The sequence below is a fragment of the Adiantum capillus-veneris genome, chromosome 7 (assembly GCF_014529385.1).
Source record: "Adiantum capillus-veneris isolate H3 chromosome 7, ASM1452938v2, whole genome shotgun sequence".
Taxonomy (NCBI): Eukaryota; Viridiplantae; Streptophyta; class Polypodiopsida; order Polypodiales; family Pteridaceae; genus Adiantum; species Adiantum capillus-veneris.
This window is the reverse complement of record NC_140937.1, coordinates 102,622,040-102,647,895: the sequence shown is the minus strand read 5'-3', so window position 1 is coordinate 102,647,895 and position 25,856 is coordinate 102,622,040. Positions and strand designations below refer to the sequence as shown.

The 25,856-nt window shown below is 41.1% G+C and overlaps 1 protein-coding gene across 1 annotated transcript in view; it reads right to left on the bottom strand.

The window, feature by feature from the left end:
• Window positions 1-24,853, bottom strand: part of LOC147454346 (ATP-dependent DNA helicase RRM3-like) — a 37,666-nt gene extending 12,813 nt beyond the window's left edge. Inside the window, exon 1 of the mRNA XM_086517033.1 lies at window positions 24,644-24,853. Within this exon, the coding sequence (XP_086373159.1) occupies window positions 24,644-24,853 (210 nt within the window). The remainder of the gene's footprint in view (window positions 1-24,643) is intronic.
• Between the last annotated feature and the right edge of the window lie 1,003 nt (window positions 24,854-25,856).

Here is a 25,856-nt window from a genome sequence, read left to right as displayed (position 1 = left end):
ATCTTAGCTCTTTCTCCAAGCTAATCATTTAAAGTAGTGAGAAATGGCCCCGATTAAGAGGACGCGCTTCGGTGGTGCCCATGATCTCGAAGCAGGAACGAGCAATGTCAACGGAAAGGGGAAGGCTCCCATGGACGAGCAAATACCGGCCATCTCACGGGCCATCGATGAAGAAGTGGAAGAGGTAGATCATATTTTTATTCAAGTTGTTTAAATTAACATTGCATACGCTAGTTAGGAATGCTCATATCCCCAAACATGTTGGAGAAATCCGACGGAAACCTCGGCATTGAAATCATTGTACATTAAGTTCTAAAGTAGGAAGGTAATGTCTGATGGGTATGTTGTTTGCAAGAGGAAAGAATGTTTGCTATGGAAAATTTAGCTCGACATGTTCATTTTATTTCCAATGTTGAATCAGTCCTGACCCCCCTACTGATCACAGGGGGCAGAGTTCCTCGTTAGGACTCTTGAATCCACGACATGCTTTCTATGCGGTGGATACCCACGACTTGCTTTCTATGCGGTGGGAACCCACGTCTTGCTTTCTATGCGGTGGGAGTGTCCATGACGTGCTTTCTATGCGGTGGACATACCTAGTTGTATGGGCAGCTAGGCGACAACGGGAGGAGTGAACTCTCGCTGGAGGGGGGATGTTGTACCTCCAGAACATTGGAATTTTTATGAATAAGTTTGAGTAGAATTTTTACTAGAATTCTGTCTTGGTGTTGTTTGCAATACTGGTTGAAGGGCTGTTTTAACGAACCATGTGATTCGGAATTAAACAAGGAATATTCATGTTGAACAACCTTTGTGGTAGTAATTAGGTCACACGAGGAAGTGTGAGTGTGGGGGTGGAAAGTGGGGCCTGGCTCAGGTTGCCAATGCCTACGAGATGGGTGGTCCCGATTGGTCGGGAACTCTCTATCCCCATAGTGCTTACTCGATATTAGTAACGCTCATTGCCCCTAGAGTGGGGAATTCTCGAGAGTACGTGCCTCTGAAACACGGGGAAAAAGGCACTCAAGGCTTCTCTCCTCTTGGAAGGTGGGTCATAGGATCGCTAGATAATTTAAGTACGCTTCCCCTGCGAGGTGGAGCTAGATCTCCTTGCTAGTAGGCTCGAACTCGACTCACTTTGTGATGAGAGATCGTCCGCTAGTCGAACCCTGAACCATTTTGTTTGCTTCCGCTATAGATCTAGTGGCCACCAGGTTTACCATCAGATCCGTTGTTTGATACGACGGGGTGGGGACCTCACAATTTCCATATCCCCTATTAGCTTGCATGTACCTCCTTTTCCAAGATTTATTCCCAACAAGAAACCTCTTTCCTTCAAATGAATTTTACCATGTTAAAAAAATACAAGGTCCTTTTTCAAAGAATCAATAAATCTATCACAATACCTTCTACCATGATCAATGCTATCACACCATATAAACCTATGCACAAAACCTTTTGTCTTGATGCTTGTCCTTTATCTTCAAATCTTGGAAGTTTGAGTTTCTTCTTGCGCATACCTTTGACAAGCTTATCTACCATGAAAGCCTCATCATTCTTTTGATACACAATAGACGACTTGTCTATATTCTCTAGACTAATAGAGGTAGGAGTGAAGGGTATGCTGGTAAGGGAAGCTATGCAGTGGGCTATCTACCATTTGCAAGAGTTCGTGGAGGAGATCTCCACTCTATATGGTTGGGAGGGTGTTCGGATATGTTCAGTATAAGGGATGGTATGTCTAATGAGAGTGCTGATGCACTCCATGGTGTTTTTTTGAAGGTGGGCAATGCCTTTGGGTGCTTGGAGCGATGGAAATATGCTACGGGTAGGCTATGTGGATAGTTGGCTACATGCTGGGATGCAGCACTATGGGAGGATACTGTAGGTGAATGGAGGTGACGAATGCCAAGTGTTCAATCCAGGTGGAAGCCATGTTGTAAAGCAGGGGGTGGGCCAACCTGCTTGAGCAAATGATGTGGGTAGAAGGTGTCAGCTTTTTTACATATGGCTGGGGTTGTGTGAGTGCTTTTGGCTATCAATTTTGTATGGAAGCTTTTAAGTTCAGTACATATGTGTGTGGTTGAACATAAATGTTCAACAAGGGGGTGGGAAATGATGGTGCAACCAAAGTTGGTCCAAGATCGAAAGTGTGTTGTGCAGTGATATGCATGCCAATAGGTGCTAGCTAAAGTGATAAAGCAAGTGTGAGAGACCTAGGCAGGATAGTGATAGCAGAGATGTATGCTTAAAGCAATTTTCAGGCCAAGAAAGCCTCCAAAGTGGGCTAATCAGGATGGTAGTTCAAGGTTTCCAAAATAGAGAAAATGTGCCTTGGACCGTCAGGTAGTGACAGTTAGGTAGAATCAGCATCCAATAAAGTTTTCTTTTTCATAGGGTTTGTTCCAACCTCTCCTTATTTCCAAGATCCAAAATTTTCAAAACCATAGCTATGTACAAAATAAATACATAGATTTTTTTTGGGGATCTTCATGCATCAGGCCCCGGCCTCCTCCTCCACAAAGCCTTGAAGCCTTTCCATTAGTATATACCAAGAGAGAGGTGGACCAAAACTTGAAAAACTGCCCTCACCACTATGAAATCGGGACCTACCAGGATCATATTGGTAGCTAGTAGTTGCTAGATTATCCATTCACTAAACTAGTAGCCACGAGCATAGGACTGGTAGCTATTGGCCTCATAGTGGTAGATGCAATGCTATTATTGGTCAAGGTAGCTAGTAGCTACCAGTCTCATAGTGGTAGTTGTCATGCTATTACTGGTAAAGATAGCTACTAGTATGGTAGTGGTAGCTACCAGCCTGAAACTGGTAAATGCCATGCTACATGGATAAGATAGCTACCAATTTAGCGGTGGTAGCTACTAGTATGGTAGTGGTAACTACCATTATCCCATGGAAATCATGCTAGTAGCAAGGTAGTTAACGTAGCTACCAGTGTTATAGTGGTAGTTGCCCATATGGTACTGGTAGGCACCCTTATGGTATGGGTAGCCACTATTAAAATGGTAGCTACCAAGCTGATAGTGGTAGCTACTAGTCTCATAGTAGTAGATATCGCACTTTTGTCTTGATCAAGGTAGCTACCAAGCTAATAGGGGTAGCAACTAGTCTGCCACGGTTTTCATGGTAGAGTAATATCAACCACTACTAGCTTGGTGGCTGCCTTTACACAATCAGTTGGCATGATACTCCTTGGAAAGGTTGCTGCTAGGCTCTCATTATGTCAACTATCACTATTATCCTACAAGCAACAAAACTAGCTAGCTCAGTCAACCAGCTACCAGGATATGACTTGTAGCTTCCAAGATAGCATTGGTAGATATTTGCATAGTACTGGTAGCTCTCAGTGCTATCTTGGTAGCTAATATTGTCATGTTATAGCAATATGTAACTTGAGGCAGTGTCCTTATTTCTTTAATACTTGGCCCACGTACAAGTTGAGAAGGAAGGTGTGTGAGACAGATATGGTTCCATCTTGTCCTTAAGGCAAATAATAAAGTTTAGAGTTAAATCCTACTCATTGTTGCTTCTTTCCTATAGATGAGGCCACCAAAAAGCCTACAAAGGATGGAGAAGGGCCAAGAGAGACATCAAAGGACCACACTGAGAAATAAGCAACATAAACTATTTCCAAAGAAGGTGGAAGAAAAGGTGCTATTTTCATAGTCAAAACCCATTTTTGGCATTTTTCCTAAAGACTGTCCCTTTTTGTCTTTGTAAAAGTTTACCATTTCCTATGTATTTTGAAAGCCAAAATTAAAATGTTTATGTCCTGACTATAAATTTTTTTAATCTCTTTATTTTTTTTAATGTCTATGTGTTTTCACTAGCCTCAGTGATGATCTAGATCACATAATTGATGTGGTAGTAACATGGATATAGTAAGACTATTGTAATTGTGAAGAACAATTTTCAGAGGTGCACGTACCAGGTGAGAACGAATGTGTGTTAGACAAGGATGGATTTGAGAAGGAAGATGAAGCTGAAGATGATCCTTTACTGGAGAAGACCAACATTGTTGGAGCTATAGACACCAGTCCTTCCATCTTGTAGGCCATATGGATGATGCAAAGGCAGAGAAAGAGAAAAATGACATGTGGTAATATTGGTTCTATTTTATCCTTATTTAAAGTTCAAGCCTACTCATTGTTGTTGCTTCACTACAAATGATGCCGCTAGAGAGCCTACAGAGAATGTAGAAGGGCCAACAAAGATATCAAAGGACCTAACGGAGAAATATGCAAAGGGAAAATATTTCCAAAGGTTTTGGAAGAAAAGGTACTACTGTAACCAAAGTTAGAAAAAGACTTCAAACTTAATCTCTATATTTTTGCCTTGTTGTGACTATCTTTATTTTTGGCATTTTTCCTAAAGCCTTAATAGGTCTCCGTTTCCTATGTATTAAGAAAGTCAAAATCAATTCTTTTATGTCCTATCTATCATTTCTATTTATCTTATTGTTTGTTTTTTCATGCTCAAATGTTGCAAGTAGCCTCATTGTGGATCTAAATCAAATAATTGATGTGGTAGTAATGTCTACAACAAAAGACCCTTCTGATGTAGATACTTCATTTAGGCTTGAGGGAAAAGTTCCAGGTTCTACTACTCTTGAGGATCAAGAGGATAACGACACAGGTTTTGGTCTAATTTGGGATTGTTGCAAGCTGGAAGGATTGTCTTCACTGCATAAGGCACTTAGTAAGTTGCATTATGGGCTAAAGGTGATCAGTACACGGTCGGAAGGGGGGGAAGGGAAACACATCGGACAACACACACACGCCTCTCTATAACTCAAATGGAATCACAACACCTCCATCCACTCAAAGAAACACACCAAACAACAAAACTTGGCTGCAAACACTTGTCTGCACACACCCAAGGCTACAATCACACACAAAAGCAAATCTTATTACATCTCAAAAATAAAAATAAAAAGATTCTCAACCACACACACATATCCTTTGTCTTCCTCCCTCTTTGCACACACATCAATTGGTTCGGGGGGCTCACACATAGCCTACACAGACCTAAACCTTTGCACAAGAGACGATAAAAGAAGAAGGGATGGGCGAGACACTAGAGACTATGCAATCAAAGCTTGCTTCTTTTCCAACAACAATTATTTGTCTATGGTGGAGCATACAAACTAGAGTGCTTCATTAGCTGCGTTCGTATGGAATCAAGATTAAGTAAAATATTGGAAACTATATATGCCATTTCCGCACTTCTCAAATGAAAAAAAAAATGTTTATTTGATGCTATTAATTTATGTCTAAGATATTTATTAAATGGGAGGAGAGACTTCAAAACGAAGGAGAGAGAGAGAGAGAGAGAGAGAGAGAGAGAGAGAGAGAGAGACAGAGTTTTTTATTCAAGAGAAAATGAAGCACAGAGAGAGATTTCATCAAAGCATGTTAGTTTTTTTTACCTGAGAGTGTTTGGGATACCGATTGTCGTGGTTCAGAGGTGTTCTTTGCAAAAATGGGATACCGGTTGTAGTGCTTCAAAGGGGTACCTGGCAAAAAACCACAAGGAGGGTTAGAATTTTGTCAAGCTCAATGTTCGTGATCATACAAGATGTCAATGTTATTAATTGTTTGTTGTTCCATTTTCATGTTTTTTTTATAAAAAAAAAACATGCAAGTCTCCTTACATGGGGGAGTTTGCACAATCCTCCCCAAATTTTATAACATGAGGGAACGTGCCATTTCCACAACAACCTGCAATTTCTAGTGCATTCATTAACTGCGTTCTCAGTGGAAAAAATAAAAAAACAATAATGCATACTCACCGCGGGATTGAATGTCTCTTGTTGATGCACTTCCTTGCATTTCAATGATGTTGGGCATCGTGCGTAGATCCACACGCCTTCAAGATGCATGCATAGGTGATTGTATCTGGAGAGAGGCCCTCGCTTTGCATCTGTTGAAAGAGAATTAGAGCTTTTTGGCCCTGCTTCCATGGGACAAATCTTACATCCACACTCCAGATCACAGGAAACACGATAATTTTTTGCAACAGCCCGTGACTAGTTATCTCATGATTAATTCTCTCACCCATGTCAACGTCTTTCAAATTGAAACAGCCACGTTGGGCTTATCTGTAATAGTGATGACCGTTCGGACATGAGAACTTATCATGCTTTTGTGATTCTGCTTGATGTGTTTCACGAGTATTGCTTCTTCTCTAGAGTTGTTAGTGGATTTGTTGCCTTTCTATGGACATTGTAAGGGCACCAGATTTTCCATACATATAAAGAAAATCCCTGCTAAGAACAACCTGTTTCTGAATAGCTTGTGACTGACTAGCACTCTCATCATAAATTCTCTCACCCATGTCATAATATTACGAAGTCTTTCAAGATGCTAGCATAGGTGCTTGCTTCCATAGATGATTGCATTGGAGAAAGGCCTTATCCTTGCATATGCTTATTGCCTTGAGGAGCTTCCTTGCATAGAGCCACATGCCTTCAAGATGCATGCATAGGTGATTTCATCTAAACAGAGGTCCTTGCTTTGCATCTACTGACATTGCAAACAGAACACCTGATAGGGAGCATGATAAATTTGCAAGTTGTCAATACCTATGATCGACATGTGATTAAAAAAGCTTGCGACATGTGATGCTTGCGTAGGTGATTGCATCTAGAGAGAGGCCCTCACTTCGCATCTGGATTTTGACTAAAAAGCGTGACAGAGCCACATGCCTTCTAGATTCCTGCATAGGTGATTCCAGCTAGAGAGAGGTCCTCATATGCTTTCAATATGTTGAGATATAGAGAGAAAGAGAGAGAGAGAGATGAGACAAGAGACACACCATATACGCTCCCAAAGACTGATTCATATTGAGGACAAGATACAAATATATAGGTGAGACCAAGTTGAGTAGAGTGAGCAATATATATAGCTCCAACACCCCCACTCAAACAAGGGTCTCTAGCTTTGGATGAAAAAACCCAAGCCCCTATACAATGTGAAAATATAAACCAGTGATGTTGATGTTGAGTAGCGTTAAATGGTAACCTTGCATTTGCACTACATTTCTACTCAAATGTATACATTTTTTATCAAAGTTTTAACCTAGTGTTCATTCTCTCTTTCTGTAATAGCCTTTTTCCATACAAACACCTTACCCTTCTTAGATCTTTATGCATTTACATCATATTTCTCTCTTCATGCTAAATGTAAATAGTAAACTTAATTCTACTCTCCTAGTTTTTTTACTGCACATTCTTTTAACTAATTACCTTTACTAATTTAAATAGCTATCTACATCCCATAATTTGTAAATAAATAATTTATGGGCACTTATCTTACCCATCTTCTCTCAAGGGTAGGGTTAACCTTGTAGGCCTTCCCTTCCTCACCACTATGTGACCCAACTCTTGGATCATTTACTTGTGTTGGTCAACAAATCTTAAATATAATGTATATCCCCAATAAATCAAACTTTATTGGAGCCTACCTCATTTGTTTAAGGTGGATTCTCTTTTGAAAAAGCATGCTACACCTTGGATGCATGCTAAAGGGCCCCCTACAAGGAGACTTGGTTCAAAAGGTGTTTTGGATGCATCTTGAATGCCTTAGCTCATGGGTATACTTGAGTAGCACTCCAAAATCAGCTTAAACACTTTGAGAAGGTCAACTTTGCCTTTTACAGCACCCAATTCTGAGTTACAGGCTAAAAGTTATGGTGAAAACAAGGTGCTGCGGACACTGTTACTGCAGGTCAAAGTTACAATCAGGTAAACCACAAAGGTGAAAAGTTTTCTTGACTTTTTCAACATTCTAAAATACCAATGGGGAGTTAAAAACCACTTGCATGTGGAGGGGTCGACTTAAGATGCTTCCAGTGACACAACAAACAGGATGGGGACACTCTGCAGGAGCCACTGGAGGGACATCATGGTGGGGCCCACATACATTATCAACCCTTATGGAGCCTCCACGACTTAAAAGGATATTTTTAATGAAAAAATAAGTCCCTTATTTTCATAATTGAAGGAATGGTCAAAAGGGAACCTAACTATGGTTAATTACCTACCCTAGTCAAGTTTAACCTAACCCAAGGTCTTGTACAGCTATAAAAAGGCCCTTTGGCAAGCACAAAAATACACACACCTACTCCATTTCTGCAAATAAGCTCCTCTAAAGTTAGGAAAGACCTAATCTCTCTCTCCTCTTATCTCCCTATCCATTTCCTAAGCTCGCTATCATAAGCGGCACCATAGAGAGAGCATCAATATGCTATTGCTACCATTCTCTTGCAAACATTTCTCTTACCATAATCATCCCTAAATAAGGATTGTAGATTCTATATGAGAGCAAGTATATCAAGTTCAATGATCTATCTCATGGTTTGATCAACAAATTGTTGCAATTGGGGTGTCATCGTCACACTTTTGCTCTAAACGCATGTAAAATTGGTAAGTATATCTTGGCAGCTTCTCATATTTTGTGCTCATTGGGTTGCTTGTTTGTTGAGAAAGTTTTTTTGCACCATGGTGTCTATTTTCTTGGCTTCTCTCCTTATGTTGTGTGTAAGTAAGTCTTGGGGCTTCATAGATGGAGAAGAGTTCTCTATGCATGCCGCCTTATGTGTGTAAATAGTCTCTTCTTTTGGGAAAGGAAAGGAGTTGTCAAGTATTTGTGCATTATGGTGTTTTGAGTTTTGAGGTTTTGTGCTTGCTTTTTTTAGAAGTATATGAGCACTAATATGGTGAAGGTCAATCTTTTCATGTGAGTATGTGCAGTGTTCAAAGGGATTGCTTAAGGAGGGTGTGTTGAATGGTTGAAGGGCATTTTGTGTTGAAGCACATAAGGAAGGTGTGAGTGTGTGTGTGTGTGTGTGTTGTATATGGTTTGTTTTGGTTTCCTTCTTTCTCCATAAAAGAGGGTGGTGCCCCTAAGAAATATGCGTGTGTAGGGTCTCACGGAGTGGTTGTCTGGTGGGAGCCTTGAGTTGAGCCCCATCTCAAAAAATCCGCTCTCAATGTGAAAGTGAATTGTGCATCTATGTACAAATATATAACAAGTGACTCAAAGATCACAATGTGCAGATGTGGAGTGTGCACAGTGCATGGTACCTATTGGATTACAATGTCATATGTACAAAGCTATTACAGTAGCAAAGAAGCTAATCTAGAAAGAGTGAGGCCGAAGCAACTCCAAGCTCCGAGCACAAGAGGATGAAACTTGACTCGTTGAGGCCTTTGGTCAGAATGTCTGCAATCATCTGGTCACTTGGACAGTGTTCAACCATAATGGTTCCTTTGCGTACTTCATACCTGACATAATGATAATGGGCAGCAATGTGCTTTATCTTTTTATGTTGAACATAGTCTTTTGCAAGACTAATAGCACTTTGGTTGTCACACCGCAAGGGTGTGCTAGAAAGAGGAGAGTGACCAATATCAACCAGCATTTGTCAAATCCATATCAACGCACGAGCTGCAAGTGATGCCGCAACATATTCTGACTCATTTGTAGAAACTGCAACACAACGTTGTTTCTTGCTAGTCCAAGAAACAAGACAACCATTTACAAAGAAGCGGTTTTCACTAGTAGATTCAATAGATAAATGTGCGCTTGCCTAGTCAGCATCAGTGTAACCCAAAAGAGAAAGAGATTGTATAGAGTCCGATGTGATTTGTCGTCGATAGACCAAACCAAAATCTGTAGTGCCTTTCAAGTATTTCAACACACGCTTTGTTGCAAACCAATGCTTAAGAGAAGGACGTGCAAGATGTTTTCCAAGATAATTAGCAACAAACAGAATATCAGAACGAGTATTCATGCCAACAAAGTGAAGACATCCAATCAAGTTAGCATAAGGCTGATTTGTGACAAGTTGACTGCCATTCTCAGAAGTGTTCTTCATAGAGCTCGCAAGACAAGGTGTGTTGGCTGAATGTGCAGATTCCATACCAAACTTTTGAATAGTATCTGCAATAAACTTTGAATTTCAAAGGAATAAAATACCTTTTGTACAATTCCGTTGGATTTGAATGCCAAGACACGAGTGAATCTCTCCAAGATCCACCATATCAAATGCAGAAGACAATAACTTTTTCACTTGCTGAAGAAATCCTAAATCATTGGAAACAAGGATGGTATCATCCACATGAAGAGCAAGAATCACAAAACTCCTACCTTGGCGTTTTATGTATAAGTTGGGATCTGAAGAGCAAGAGATGAATCCTTTAGAGGTGAGAAAAAGATCAAATTTTGTATACCAGGCCCGCGAAGTTTGTTTGAGACTATATAGTGCCTTATGGAGTTGAGCAACAAGGTCTTCTTTACCTAGAATGGCAAATCCTTCTGGTTGTTCCATATAAATTTTCTCTTCCAAGTCACCGTTAAGAAAAGCAGTTCGCACATCCATTTCATGAGCTTCTAAATCAAATTGAACAGAAAATGCCAATAAAACTCGAACACTTGTAATGCGAACAGTTGGTGAAAAGGTCTCTTGATAATCAACACCAGCTACTTGGGAGTAACCTTTTGCAACTAAACGTGCCTTGAACTTGTCAAAAGATCCATCTGATTTTACTTTTGTTTTATACACCCACTTATACTTAATAGTTGTACGACCAAGAGGTAATTTAGTTAGTATCCATGTACCTTTACAGATAAGATAATCGTACTCTGTTTCCATAGCCTCTTTCCATTGATCCTTTTGTGGTGAAGAGATAGCTTCATCATATGTAACGAGATCTTCAGAAGTAGAAAAAGCATTATCAACAATATCATCATCATAAACATGACATGAGCCATGTTCAAAATCTATAGGCAGATCAACAAAAATATCAATATCATCATTGGCAGCATTCGGAATGGATGGTTGTGAAGAGGAAAGCTTCTCTATAGGAAGAGTTTCATCATCTGAAAGAAATGGAAAAGCTTGAAGCAATGACTTAGTATCATCAGAATCATCCATGGACCATGAGCCTCCCATAAGTTGTTCGTTAAAAGTAGCATCACAATTCACAATAAATTTCTTGGAGGAAGGCTCATAGAATTTGTAGCCTTTGGAAGTGTCAGAATATCCAAAAAAAATAGCTTTAAGACCAAAAGCATCAAGCTTTGTTTTTTTTTCTTTGGGAACATGAATATAAGCAATACATCCAAAGGTTCTGAAATGAGATACTGAAGGAATGTCACCTGTCCATGTTGTGATGGGTATCTTACCAGAGGGTGTAGTAGTAGGAAGATGATTCTAAATAAATACTATTGTCAAAGTAGCTTCAGCCCAGAAAACACGAGATAAACCAGAATGAATCAACATACATCTTACAGCATTGAGAATAGTGCGATTCTTTCGTTCATCAACGCCGTTCTATTGAGGTGAATTTGGAATAGTGTGTTCATGATGAATTCCACTGTCAACACAGTAATTTACAAACTCTCGAGAAACATATTCGCCTCCATTGTCACTACGAAGCTTCTTAAGGTGACGACCAGTTTGAAGTTTTGCAGCCTTGTGGAATTTTTTGAAAACAGATAAGGCCTCAGATTTTTGTCTAAGTAAAAATACAATCGTATACCATGAGAAATCATCAATGAAAGTAATGAAGTAGCGATATTGTGATCTCGAAGAAGGTAGAGGTCCACATATATCAGTATGAACAAGATCCAATATGTCATGAGAATGAGTTGTATTTGAAAGAGGAAAGGGTTTACGATTATGTTTCCCAAGAGCACAAAACTCACAAATTCCCATATGGGGATGAGCTTTAAGATCCATGCCATGAACAAGATCACGACGCTGAAGATCAAGGAGTTTTGAGAAATCAGCATGAACAAAATGGTGATGACATACTTTGCAATCATGATCACCTGGAGAAGTAACAACATTTGCTACAGCATCATTAAGAGAGAGTTCAAACAAATTACCATTTCGAGGAGCAGTGGCTATAGTCTATCCATATTTCTCAATTCGGCATTTGGTATGATCAAATCCAACAAAGAGACCAAGATCGACAATTCTAGCAACTGAAAGAAGATTACGTTGAAGATCTGGTACATGTAATACTACTCGCAAAATTCGAGTGGAAGAAGATAAGGTACCAAGATATAAATCTCCAATACCCTTTACTTGACAAGTCGTATCATCAGCAAGATAAACAACACGTTGAACTGGTAGTGGATGATAGTTATGGAGCCACTTAGACTGGTATGCCATATTTCCTATAGCACCAGAGTCAACAATAAAAAGTGAACCATCACGTACATGAAGTATTCTGTCTGGAGCAACTAAACATAGGACGCAGCTTGTTTCTGGTATAATGTTGTTTCGATGTTCAGTAGCATATGCTCTATTACGATCTGTGTCGAATCGACGCTTATAGCACATATGAGTGGGATGATCAGATCGTCCACAATATTCACAAGAAGAAGAACTAGAGTCTCTAGATAAACTTGGTTGTTTTGTGGTAATATTGTGTTCTTCATCATATTGACGTGCCCAACAATCATCTTTAGTATGGCCATTTCTGTTGTAGTAAGAACATTGCTTACTAGGAAATTTGAGACGAGAGAAAATATTACCACGACGGCCACCTCTGCAGTTTCCTCTTTGAAACGGACGCCTTCGAGCGTAAAAGCCACGTTCCATCTATTGTGACTCAGTCTTCTCTTGTGAAATCATAGCTGTATCATGACCAGCATTACATCGTTCTTGACGTTGAGAGTATTCAATTAAAAACATGCAGGCTTGGTCGAAATCAAGACCATCTTTATTAGATAGAATAGTAACAATGTTATCATAGAGGAGTCCTTCACCGTATCAAGGAGAAGTGTAATCAGTTGCTTTTGTGGAACAGGATCACTGACACTAGCAAGCTGATTAATAATAGATTTGAAAGACTCAATATGTCCCATCATGGCAGTACCAACTTCATATTGTAGTTTGTTAAGCAACCCTCTCAAATAAAGTATTTTTGTAACAGATTTCTTCTGAAAGTTTGCAATAAGGTACTTCCATACGTCATGGGAAGTAGGCAGTTCATACATATCAAGCAAAAGAGAATCACTAAGAGCAAAAAGAATATACCGACGAGCTGCTTTATCACGTCGTTCCCAATCCGTATACACAACATTCCAATCTTCAAATATAGGTCCTTCAGTGATAAGAACGTTATCATGATCCATATCAATAGGCTGAGGAGGACAAAAACGATTTCCAAGGACAACATTAGAGAGTTCATCGCCTTCAAGAACTAACAACATCTTTGCTTTTCACCCTGGAAATCCTTGGCCTTGGAAAAGAGGAACAGAACGCTGTCCAGAAGGAAAGCCATTGACGAGAATAGTCATAGCCATATTTGGTTGCAAGAAGACGTATAAGATAAATTTGCTCGAAAAAGTTAACACCAAAATTAGAAAAACAATCGCGGCCGCTTCACGAAGATGCACGACAGCAAAAGCTGTGTCAAGCTCAATCTGCAATAAAAACAGCATAACTTTCTGTTGCGAACTCCGATTGACGCAAACCTAGAACTCAAATCGAAGAGCTCGAGGAGACGAACAAGTCTTGGATGAAAATTTCCATTGCGCTTTTCCTGTTTCTCCAAATTTTGAGTAGAAGACCCCCAAAAATTGAGACGAAGTTCCAGGTGTCATCAACAAGAAAACGTAATCAACGATTAGATTGATTAGCAATAAACACCACACAAAACACTAATCATATTCTTCTTAGCACAAAACAACCATAGTTAACAAGAATCAACGCTCAAAAATAAAATTTGTAGCAATTTTGAATCTTACGTACAAATCGCATACACATACTGTTTTGTTACCATGAATTGAATCGGCGTGTGATCGTTACCGCTCTGATACCATGTTGAGATGTAGAGATAAAGAGAGAGAGAGAGAGAGAGAGAGAGAGAGACGAGACAAGAGACACACCATATACGCTCCCAAAGACTGATTCATATTGAGGACAAGACACAAATATATAGGTGAGACCAAGTTGAGTAGAGTGAGCCATATATAGCTCCAACACAAGATGCAAGCATAAGTGATTACATCAGGAGAAATGTCCTTGCTTTGCATCCCAAAAATAGCCAGCAAGAGCTTCTCGGTAGAGATGACATTCCGGACATCAAGGCAGTGCCACATGCCTTCAAGACAAAAGCATAGGTGATTGCATCTAGAGATATTCCCTCAATTTACATCTGTTAGAAACAGCCCAGCCCAGGGCTCCATGGCCCTGCCACATTTGGCATAGATGTCGACCAAGTCAGTGCCAATCATTACGTTTTGTAAGAGGGTACCACAATATTGATCCAACCACCACCAGGCATGACATTGTATTCCCAATAACCCCGGACTAGCAGTCACATTGTGGATTCTGATACCCTTGCGATACGCATATTGGGCATATCTTGCAAGAAACATGTTGGAGGTGATGACATTTTGGAGGTGATGACACTTTGGAGAGAGAGTCCATCACAAACTTTTCATGCTTTTGTGACAGTACCACATTTGGCATACATGTCAACCAAACAATTGTCAAGCATGACATCCTTCACCAAGCATGCTGGATCAGGTATCTTCTTGTCAATACGCTCACCCATGTCAATGGCTTGTGTAAGGCCACTGGCCTTCAAGGTGCAAGCATATGCATTCCACCTAACTTCAAGATGCATGCATAGGTGATTGCAAACTGGAGAGATTTACTTGCTTTGCATCCGGCCTATAGCTTTTTGGCCCCGCTCTTGTTAGTCACATCCCGCAATAAGTGTATTCCAAGAGGGGACATTTTCTACAAGAACTTCCTCAAGAACTTTTTGTGCTTTCCCAGTCGCATCACATTTGGCATACATATTGACCAAGACAGTGCCAAGCACGACATTATTTTTCATCAATAGTCGCTGACTAATAAGATCAGCCTGAATTTTCGTGCTTGTATTAGTATCTTGCACCTGCATGTCAAAGGGAATAGTTCGGAAGTGGCAATCAAACTGCAGAAAGACCATGCAGAGGAGGGCATATCCAAAGCCCTTTAAGAATGTGAGATTTCTGGAAAATTGGGCTTCACTGAAGCACTCTACCGAGTTATCGAAGGTTGAGATGGATTCACATGGCAGGTGGTTACCATGCTTCCAGGTACGCTACTCTGCCTACCATAATTTGTATACATATCAACTAAGATAGTGCCAAGCACGACATCTTTTTCAACATACTCAGGCTAACAATATAATCCTGCAACCAGTGCATTCCAAGAGGCGACATTCCGGACCATTAGGAGATTTCGGAGGTCTTTTGGAGGGCCTTTTGGTAGAGAGAGGAAAATAAGCTCTTCCAATGAGAGAAGAGCCTACGTTACGTAGAAAAATAGATTGATATTAACAAAAATATAAAAGGTGTCCCTCTCCTCATTTAATAATCTAATGGTCCTTGAAGACGAGCACTCTCTTTTATTTAATGCGAGCACCTTTTTCAGAAGGTAGATGCGGTGCATTTGATACAGGCTACGTCATCACTAGAACTCAAAAAGTCACAAAACTATCAAGTGGTGGAAGATTTTGAAACTTTTGATACTGTCAATGCGTCCGGAACGCACATATCTCCGAGAAATGAATGTCCAATTGCCTCGCTCAGACATCCAAAGAGGCCAAAAATGTCAAAAACCCCTAAAAGAACATTTTACTAACGGCGCGCGAGGGGGCATTCCAAAATTTTGGAATGCCTCCTCGCGTGCCGTTAGTAAGAAGGCCCTTTTTCCCTCTTTTTAGGGAGCTTTTTGAGAGGAAAATGTTCAAAAACCTCTAAAAAGGGGCTTTTTGGAAAGATAAGTGTCCAAAAATCACTAAAAGGAGCTTTGTACTAACGGCGCACGAGGGGGCATTCCAAAATTTTGGAATGCCTCCTCGCGCACCGTTAGTAAAAAGGCCCTTTTTTCCTCTTTTTAGGGAGCTTTTTGAGAGGAAAATGTCCAAAAACCTCTAAAAAGGGGCTTTTTAGAAAGATAAGTGTCCAAAAATCACTAAAAGGAGCTATGTACTAACGGCGCGCGAGGGGGCATTCGAAAATTTTGGAATGCCTCCTCGCGCGCCGTTAGTAAAAAGGCCCTTTGTTTCTTTTTTTAGGGATCTTTTTGAGAGGAAAATGTCTAAAAACCTCTAAAAGGGGGCTTTTTGGAAAGATAAGTGCCAAAAATCACTAAAAGGAGCTTTGTACTAACGGCGCGCAGAGGGGCATTCTAAAATTTTAGAATGCCTCCTCGCACGCCTTAAGTAAAAAGCCCATTTTTGGGGGTTTTTTGACATTTTTTGCCTCTCTGGATGTTGGAATGAGACAAGTAGACATTCGTTTTTAGGATATTTTGGTGTTCCGGATGCATTGGTGGTGTCAAAATCCTCAAAATCTATTACTATTTTACAGTTTGTGACTTTTCAACTTTCAGTGATGACGTAAGCTGCATTGAATGCGCCGCACCTGCCTCCTGAAAAAGACGCTCACATTAAATAAAATAGTGACCGTTTTCAAGGACGATTGGGAATATAAATCTACTTTTTAGAGTGTCTGGTTGTCCTTTTGGACGTACTCACAAGGTGCAAGTGCATTTTAAAAAAAGTTTCTAGAGAGAGAAATACAATTTCTTACAAGGCCCTCCAAATGACTTCCGAAATTTTCTAATGAGGAAGCTCCTCAAGCACACCACAGTTGGCATACATATTGACCAACACAATCCCAAGCATGACATCTTTTTCAATATCCTCTAACTAATTGTGAAGTTTTGTGCCCATATGCTGGCACCTTGCGCAGAGCCACATGCCTTTAATATGCATACATAGGTGATTGCAACTAGAAAGAGTCCCTCGTGTTGCATCAACTGAAAACAGCTTAGAGATTTTTGGCATGCTCTCATTTGCGCACATACTACAATCAGTGCATTCCAAGAGGCGACATTCCAGATAGGAAGCTCCTCAACCACTTTTTGTGCTTTTTGAAGTGCACCACATTTGGCATACATATTGACCAAGATAGTGCCAAGCATGACATCTTTTTTCAATAGACTCTGACAAAATTTGGAGGTGCACTCTAAGATTGCATCCTATAGAAACAATTGAATGCATCCTCATATTGAGCATACCATAAAATAAGACCATTCTATGTGGCTCCATTGCATTCTGAAAGTTGATCAAAAACCTCTTGTGCCTTGTCAAGAATGCCACATGTGCAATACATGGCCACCAACGTACTTCCAATGAATTTAATATGCATACATAGGTGATTGAAACTGGAAAGAGGCCCTCACTTCGCATCAACTGAAATCAACCTAGAGCTTTCTGACCTGCTCTCATTTGCACACATACCGTAGTTAGTGCATTCCAAGAGGCGAAATTCCAGATAGGAAGCTCCTCAACCACTTTTTGTGCTTTCTGAAGTGCACCACATTTGGCATACATATCGACCAAGACAGTGCCAGGCATGACATCTTTTCTCAATAGACTCTGACAACATTTGGAGGGACACTCTGAGATCGCATCCTATAGAAACAATTGAATGCATCCTCACCATCCTCATGTTGAGCATACCCTAAAATAAGAGCATTCTATGTGGCTACGTTGAATTTTGAAAGCTGATCGAAAACCTCTTGTGCCTTGTCAAGAATGCCACATGTGCAATACATATCCACCAATGTAGTTCCAACAATGATATTTTGCTTGAGCAGTCCCTCATCTTCAATCTAAGCATGCAATTCTTGGCCCTCGTTTGAGTCGCGCAAGCTGCCACAAGCTTTCAAAGAAAATACAAAGGTGACTGCATTTGGAAAAAGGCCTCCTCACTGCATTTGTTTAAAATGCATCAAAGCTTCTCACTAATACCCTTGTTGAGCATATCCTCCAATTAGGATTGTCCATGAGACCCCATTTTAAGTTGTGAGTTGGCCAAAGGCTTCTTGAGCTTTTCCAAACATGTCGCATTTTGCATTCATATCTAACAGTACGATATCTACAAAATTGTCTTGTTTTAAGAGTCCATTCTTGATAACTTATGCCTGAAGTTGTTGTCTTTGCCTGCTGCTCGAGAGATGCCGCATGCTTTCAAAATAAAGGTGAAGGTGAGCCCATCTAGAGATATTCCCTACCGTTGCATGACTTCAAAGTACCCAATAGCTTCCTCTCCATGCCCATGTTGGACATAGTCTCCAATCATGGTATTCCATGTCACAAGATTTGGAGATGGAATCTCACTACCAACAAAAATGTCCTTCACAAGCAAACTGTGAATTTTTATTCCCATATCAGTATCTTGCGTAGAGCCACATGCCTTCAAGATTCCTACGTAGGTGATTGCATCTTGAGAGAGGCCCTCGCTTCGCATCAGAATTCTGCGTGCAACAACTAAAAAATCATGACAGAGCCGCATGACTTCAAGATGCTTGCGTAGGTGATTACATCTGGAGAGAGGCTCTCACTAGATTTTGTGTGACATAGATGCATGCCTTAAAGATAAGTGCATAGGTGATTGCATCTGGAAAGAGGCCCTTGCTGGATTCTGCTTGCGACAATTAGAAAAGCTCAACCAATATAATACCGTTTGAAAAGCCCTGTCAGATGGACGAACATCTTGCCAGATTTTTAAATCCCGATACATGCAGCCACGTGAATGAACATGGAGCTAGAATTGAGATTTTGCCTTCTACGCTAACGAAGTAAAGAAGGCTCTCTCAGAGCTCTGTCTCCTTCTTTGCCTTCTTGAAGCCTGAAAAAGTAGCAGTTTATGAAAACTGAATAGCTTCCAAACAATGCCGAACTAGCATATGTGTGTGAGGAGACGCAAAAACTTCCAAAATGATTTTTTCCTTTAGATAGAATGTGGTTGTTTTTTGAAAAAAAACATGTTTTGTAAAAAATTTACAGAATAGGACTTTTTGGTTGTCATTATGCAAAAAAGCTAAGCCACACATCCACTTTCTTTTCTTAACACAAAACACATGGCCTTCAGTTCTCCACTTGCTCTCCATGGTCTAAAGCTTGATCTACATAGCCACATAAATCACACACATCACTAGCTCTTCCATCGACACTGGATTTGTCACATATGCTTTTGGCATTCTTGCATACATCTGTAAGCATGTTTGACATTGCTTTCCACGCTTTTTGGCATCGACACTTTTTGGTTGCACCATCATTGCCCACCCCCTTATTTATTTTCAACAAAAAAAAATGCTTTATTTGCCAAAAAAATTGCAAAACTAGACAATACTATGAGAAAACCAAAAGACCACTACCATATGTACAAAACCCTACTCCTGCCTCCTACTGCCAATTCTCAAGTGGGCTGTCCCACTCCCTACATAATTTTTCCCCTTGGATCAAACACCTACTTTGCTCTCTTCCATCCATCTGCATCAATCTCTAATAGTGCTTTACCCGAGCACATAGCCATCCATGCACACAAAAATTCCATAGCACTGTAGCACCTCTTCTAGCATCACCATACCTGATCAACACATCTGGCTCTGTAGACACAACATGTGATCCAACAAATGCGTCTGACCCTCCCTCCCAATCATGCAAGGTGGAGCTCCTCTCAAGGGAGCCCCGTATCTGAGGGTTAGCACAGTACAGTGTTGCACTTACAAGTATACTTCTCAACCATGAAGCACGTACCTCTTTAGAAAGCTTGGACACATTTTGGAAATCTCCTTCATCTCCCATAAAACACACCTCCTACACTCGTTCCACCATTGGCTCCATGTTCTCTTTCACCTTCTTTTCAAGCCCAATACAAGCATCATCAAGCTTCTCATCACAAACCGGCTCTTTGAGATCAGCAAGCTCCACAAAGGGATTCTAAGTAGTTGTCATGAGGGAGTGTTTGGTGGGAATTTTGCTCAAGAAATCACTAGTAGGAAGATTCTCAAAGCATGTATAGTTTGACCAAGTCTACATCAAAATGTGCAAGGTCTTTCAGAAGGTTGGACCTAGGAACCTAGACTATGAGAAGCAAAGTTCTATTTCAACTTATGGACCATTTGAGAAATGGGATATTGATGCAATCTGGACGTTGTCCGGGGATATGTGTTCGCTACGTGAGCCGGTCAGGCACGGGCCTCTGGCTATGGAAGGCGTCAAGAGAACAAGAACAACATGTGAAAAAGGCTTTGTCAATCACCATAACCCTCAATTAATCAATTTAAGCTCTGAGTACATTCTTCTAGCAATAGCCAAGTCGGGTTGTTAACAGCACCGACACTTAGGTTCATTGAAATCAAGCAGTTTAGGCTCCCATTACAGTTACCAGGTCGTTAACGGCTCCGTGATCTAACAAAAAGGATTAACTAAGTTAACGATGCCGTCGATGATCAAAATTTTCCTCCATGTCGTATTTTCATGCTTTAGATTTCTTTCTATTACTGAGCTCGAGAGATCTTTCCTTTCTTCAAAGAGGACGATAGAGAGAGAGAGAGAGAGAGAGAAAGAGAGAGAGAGAGAGAGAGAGAGAGAGAGAGAGTTTCCTCCTTGACATCGTCTTGAGTTTCTTGCCTTTGATTGCTTTGGTAGCTTGTTTAATATTGACCTTGCTTGGAATATCCTCTTGCTTTGGCTTGCTCAAGCTTCAAGAGCTTCTTGCCTCGGACTGCTCAAGCGTCGAGAGCTTCTTGCCCCTTCGACCAAAGTTTAAGGCTCCTTCTTCTTTGCTCGCTTGTTTGCCTCGACAAGCCTCCTTTGCTTGCCTTATGATTTTCTTGCTTCGGCTTGCTCAAGCCTCGACCTCAATCTTCCTTTCTTGACCAAGCTCGTCCAGTGAATCTCCTTCTTCTCCTTTGTCAAGCTTGCCCTTGTTCGCTATGTTCAAGCTCGAGAGGGAGAGAGGAAGAGAAAGCCTTGCTTTGTATGTTCAAACTCGAGAGGGAGAGAGAGAGAGAAGTATCGCCTTCCTTAAACTTACCCTTCTTCAAGCTTGTTCCCCTACAATTCCCTTTGTTACCTCCTCGTTCTGCCCCTTGTAATGACCTTCCCTCCCTTCTTCGTTTACTTACCACTCCTCATGCAAAAAACCCCCACCAATAATAGCATGACTCCTCTCTTAGCAACGACGGCACCGTCGTTGCTAAGGCGTCTGAAAAACCTCTTGATGATGTGGCAGTAAAGGCCGACCAGCGCGGAATCCGCCTAGGCCAGCTCTGAATGTGTTCGCTATGGCCCCCTCAGCGTTACTCGTCTCCGCCACGAGCTCGTCCGAGCGCTTTCCCACTCTCTGAATCTCCATTTTTCCCTCCTTGACCTCGACTCGAGCTTCTCACCTTTCTTACTCAAGCCTCGACTTTGCTTGTAATCCTCTTCTCGCCTTAGCTTGCTCAAGCCTCGACGAGCTTACTCTCAAGCTTCTTCGACCAAGCTTCTCCGGTGAATCCCCTACTCGCCTTGTATTGCTTAAGCTTCCGCAAGATTCTTGCTCAAGCTCCTTGCCGAAGCTCTCTTGCTTCAAAATCCATTGCTTAAGCTCCTTGATTCCCAAGCTCCCCCGGGCCTCTCGCTCTCTCAAGCTTCAACCATGGCTCCCCTTCGACCAAGATCTCCGCCTTGCTCCTTCTTCCGCTCTCTTCCCAAGCTGTTCAACCTCTCTCGAATGTGAATAATACTCCTCCTTTTCATGCAAAAAGCACCCTATTAATAGCTTCCTCACTCCCTTAGCAACGACAACGCCGTCGTTGCAAGGGACGCATTAAAAAATGCCTCTTGGTGATGTGGCATCTTGGGCATCCGACAGCACCAAACCGGGCGGCTTCTGGCTCGAATGGGGGCGCCTAGGCCTGCTGAAGATAACATGTCTCTTCGCCGAGCTCATCCGAGCCCCGTGCTGGCGAGCGCGAGTCTTTTTTGCCCTGCTCGCTGCCTGCGCTCCCTGTTGCCCGCCATCTCCTTTATCCTTTTCTTTTCTTTTCCCATTTGCCCTTATTAAACCCCTTATTGGGCGGGCGGCCTTTGTAAAGGGCATCACATTTGGTATACAAATCGACCAAACAATGCCAAGCACTGCAACTTTCTCCAGTAGCCTCGTCCAACAATCTCATCAGGGAATCTCTCACCTTGGGGTAAATACCGCAATCAATGCATTCCAAGAGGCCACATTCCGAACACGAAGCTCTTCAAGCAGTTTTTGTGCTTTCGTAAAACAACATCACATTTAGTATACACATCGGCCAAGCATTGCCTAGCAACTCATTTTTATCTAGCAAGCCGCAGTAGTGTTGGCCTTTCTGCACAACGATTTCATTCCAAAACCCGGACGAAAGACAAAAATTCCGAGATGGCACTCCAATCGAGTGGATCGGACTGGTGCGGAACTGACCCCCGGTAAATCTTTAACAGCCAATAACTTGACAACCGTAAATCCAATCACTGATCTCAAAAGATCGATGTGCTCCAAAAATTGAGCACTTCAACCCGACGCATTCACTTTAGTTTTGTCCCTTCACCTACAATTGCCCAATCCGGTATAGATCTGCAATCAACTTAAACTTCAGACTGCCATAACTTCTTCACCGTAGCTTCAATTGACGAGCCGTAAAGAGAGGCTGGTAGAGCAGTTCAAGCACTGCAGTTCTGGATCATAAACTCACTTCTATGGTCACTTCAAGCATACTGCTTTTTGGCATCATTAAGGCATCGATTGGCCCTTTAAAGCCGCATCTGGCAGACACTAATCATTAAACATGGCGTGTTAACAAGTGTGATCACACTGCTCAGTAATCATGTAAGCTTCAAATAATCTTGATGTATATTTTTTTGGCATATTTCTTAGCATGGGAGTGGGGCTGCACGATATCCACCCCCTCTGAACCTGCACAGCCTCCGGTTTGTGCCAACTGCACTTTCATCTGCATATACTATAGGTACCTTAAGCTCTTTACCATCATCAGACTCACGTAAGTGGTAAACATATGAAAAATGAAATAAGTCTTATACCCTATCATCAATGTTCTAGCTTAAACATTACGTAGTTGTCCATCAGAAATCTATGAACCGTATATGCCGTATCTCCAAAGCATTCAATCATGGATAACTTGTTTAGTGAACCCCGCCAGACTCAAGTGCTCCAGTTAATGATGCACACGGCTTGATCATTAGGCTCTCTTTAAGAAACCCTATCAAGCTCAAGTATGCCTTACTCTATCTGCACACGGAATGGCCGTCAAGTCCTTTACCTCAAGTTCTGGTAGCAGAACCAACTCAAAAGATGTGAAGATACTTCATCAATTGTCCAAAGAAGTCAGCTGGAAGCCAACCATGTAAATCCCATTGAATGCATAACGAAAAACTCTTCTGAATTAGCATATTCTAGAAATCAAAGCTTATACCATGCAACTTGCTGCATCAGATAGCTGGTACTCTTCAAATATGCAACTAGCACTTTAGTAGCCCCAAGATCAAATGGGAAACCAATCATTTGCCCCACTGTGAGCATCCCTTTTAAAAAATTTCACCATCCTCCAGGATCATAGGGAAAGTACAAGAATTTCCATTCAGTATAGCATAAACATATATTAACCCATAAATCCTCACGCAAACCGCCTGGATCATATGGCATATAAGTCAATTGCCCCGCACCATGCATATATCTATCACCTCTGGGTCAAAAGCTAGCTTGAAATCCCCTACATCATAGAGTAGCATCAGATTCCATATAGCATCAAATAACATCAGATACTGCCATATCCCCTGTGCAACTGGCTCATCCAATTGTCGATCATCAATCACATGTAAAAGCATTGGCAGTTCACCTTCACTCTCACTAGTATTGGAATCCCAATCATGCATATCTGAATACATCAAGTCTCTGGTAAAATCCTCTTCATTAGGCTCAAAAGATGCATCAGAAAACAATTCTCTATCTTGTAGAGGCTCAAAATCAAGTAGAGCCTCATCTAACAACTGCATAAGATCATCATCAACTGCATCTGAATAAACTTGCTCATGCATGAATCTAGATTCATTGGTATCCTTAGCATGTGTATTTGAGAACCCTTCCAAAGCTTCATCCAATAAGCACATAAGGTCTAGGTCCACTGCTTCAGAAGGTTCCTCCATCTTGCACATCTCAGGCTGCTGTAAACTAAGATTTCCACATATGACATGCATACTAAACACATATGCTGTAAATTGCTCTTTAAGTCTTTCACCCTCATCCAAATATCTTTGCACTTCTGTAGCACAAAGCTCAGCATGCACATTGAAAATTTCATCTACTGCCCTGTCTGTATCATCAGCACAATGAAACCAATCATATTCAACATCAAGAGATTGCACTTCACTATGCACCCCCTCTGAATCAGCATCATCAAGTTCATGGTCATCTTGCCATAGTGTGAGCCCTGTGTCACAAATTCTCGCTAGAGAGAAGAAGTTTGCTCCCTCTCTAAATCACCAGCAAATTCAGGATCAATCTACCAGATTAATAGCCCTAGGTCACACAAGCATGTCAAAGGAGTCTGCACCCCCTCTGAGTCATCATAATAACGTTCAAGATCAATTTTCCAATTTGGTGGCTGTGCTTCACAAAAACTTGTCAATGAAGGAGTCTGCACCCCCTCTGAATCAACATTTTGTAGATCTTCAAGCACATACTCTTGCTTAACCAAATCCTCAAAATCTGGTACATCCAAATTCGATAAATCTGGTATATTTAAATCCATGGTTCTGCTGCTCTCAACAGCAGCCCTGCTTTGACCTAAAACATATGTATCATCAATCAACTCTTTGGCAGAACCTGTACCAGTATCTTCAATCACCTCTATGGTAGAATCTGCACCAGAAAAAGTTTGCTCTAATTCTTGTTCAGTAGCAGCTGTAACTGAATCTTCCTGCATGTCTACCTGAATATGACTCCACTCATTCACTTGCACAATTTCTTCTTGAGCTTTAGCCAATTCATTGTCTTGATCCCATGATTTCTTTTCCTCTTGTACTACATGTATATGTTCTTTTCAAAATTCACTCTGTGTAGTTTGAGGTTGTAGAGACACCCTCGAGGACTTCTACTTCATGCAAGGCATCTGCAAACCCCAACTTTTCATACACAGCTTTGACTATGTCTTCATCATTAGCTTGTAAGAAGGTAGCATCCTCTACAATAAATTCATCAATCACAGCTTCTAACTTTGATCGTACTTGTCCTCGAATATCAGTGTAGTCTGGTAGACTTGTACTCTGTTCTTGATAGCTTTCATACTGCTCATAACTTGCCTGTACAATAGATTCTTTAAAATACTCCGAGTTGCCGCTGCAGGCTCTGGTAACCTCTTGAATCTGCTCCTTCACATCTGAACTCACTAACTGCTCAAAAGATTTGATCATCAACTGTTCTAGTATCCCTCTTACCTTGGTCTCCAGCTCATAGCACTCTAGGTAGCCCTTTGGATCATATCGATCAAAGAGTCGTCTCTCGTTGTATACTACATCTAAAGCTGCATCCAAAGCTTCATCGATTTGATTTTTCTTCTTTACAATCTCCATTTCAAGCAGAGATCATTGAACCAATTGAAGCATCTTCAAAAAAATTGGAACTGTTGACTTAACATCAAAACCGTTCACACTTAATTTTGCAATCATCTTCATCATCTGCTCTAAATTCTCCTTCTTTGCCTCCCACCCCGGCTCGTTTCACGTCGGATTCACCAAAGATGTCGGGGGATATGTATTCGCTACGTGAGTCGGGCACGCACCGGGCCTCTGGCTGTGGGAGGCATCAAGAGAACGAGAACAACAGGTGAAAAAGGCTTTGTCAATCAGCGTAACCCCCAATTAATCAATTTAAGCTTTGAGTACATTCTATTGGCAATAGCCAAGTCGGGTTGTTAACAGCACCGACAC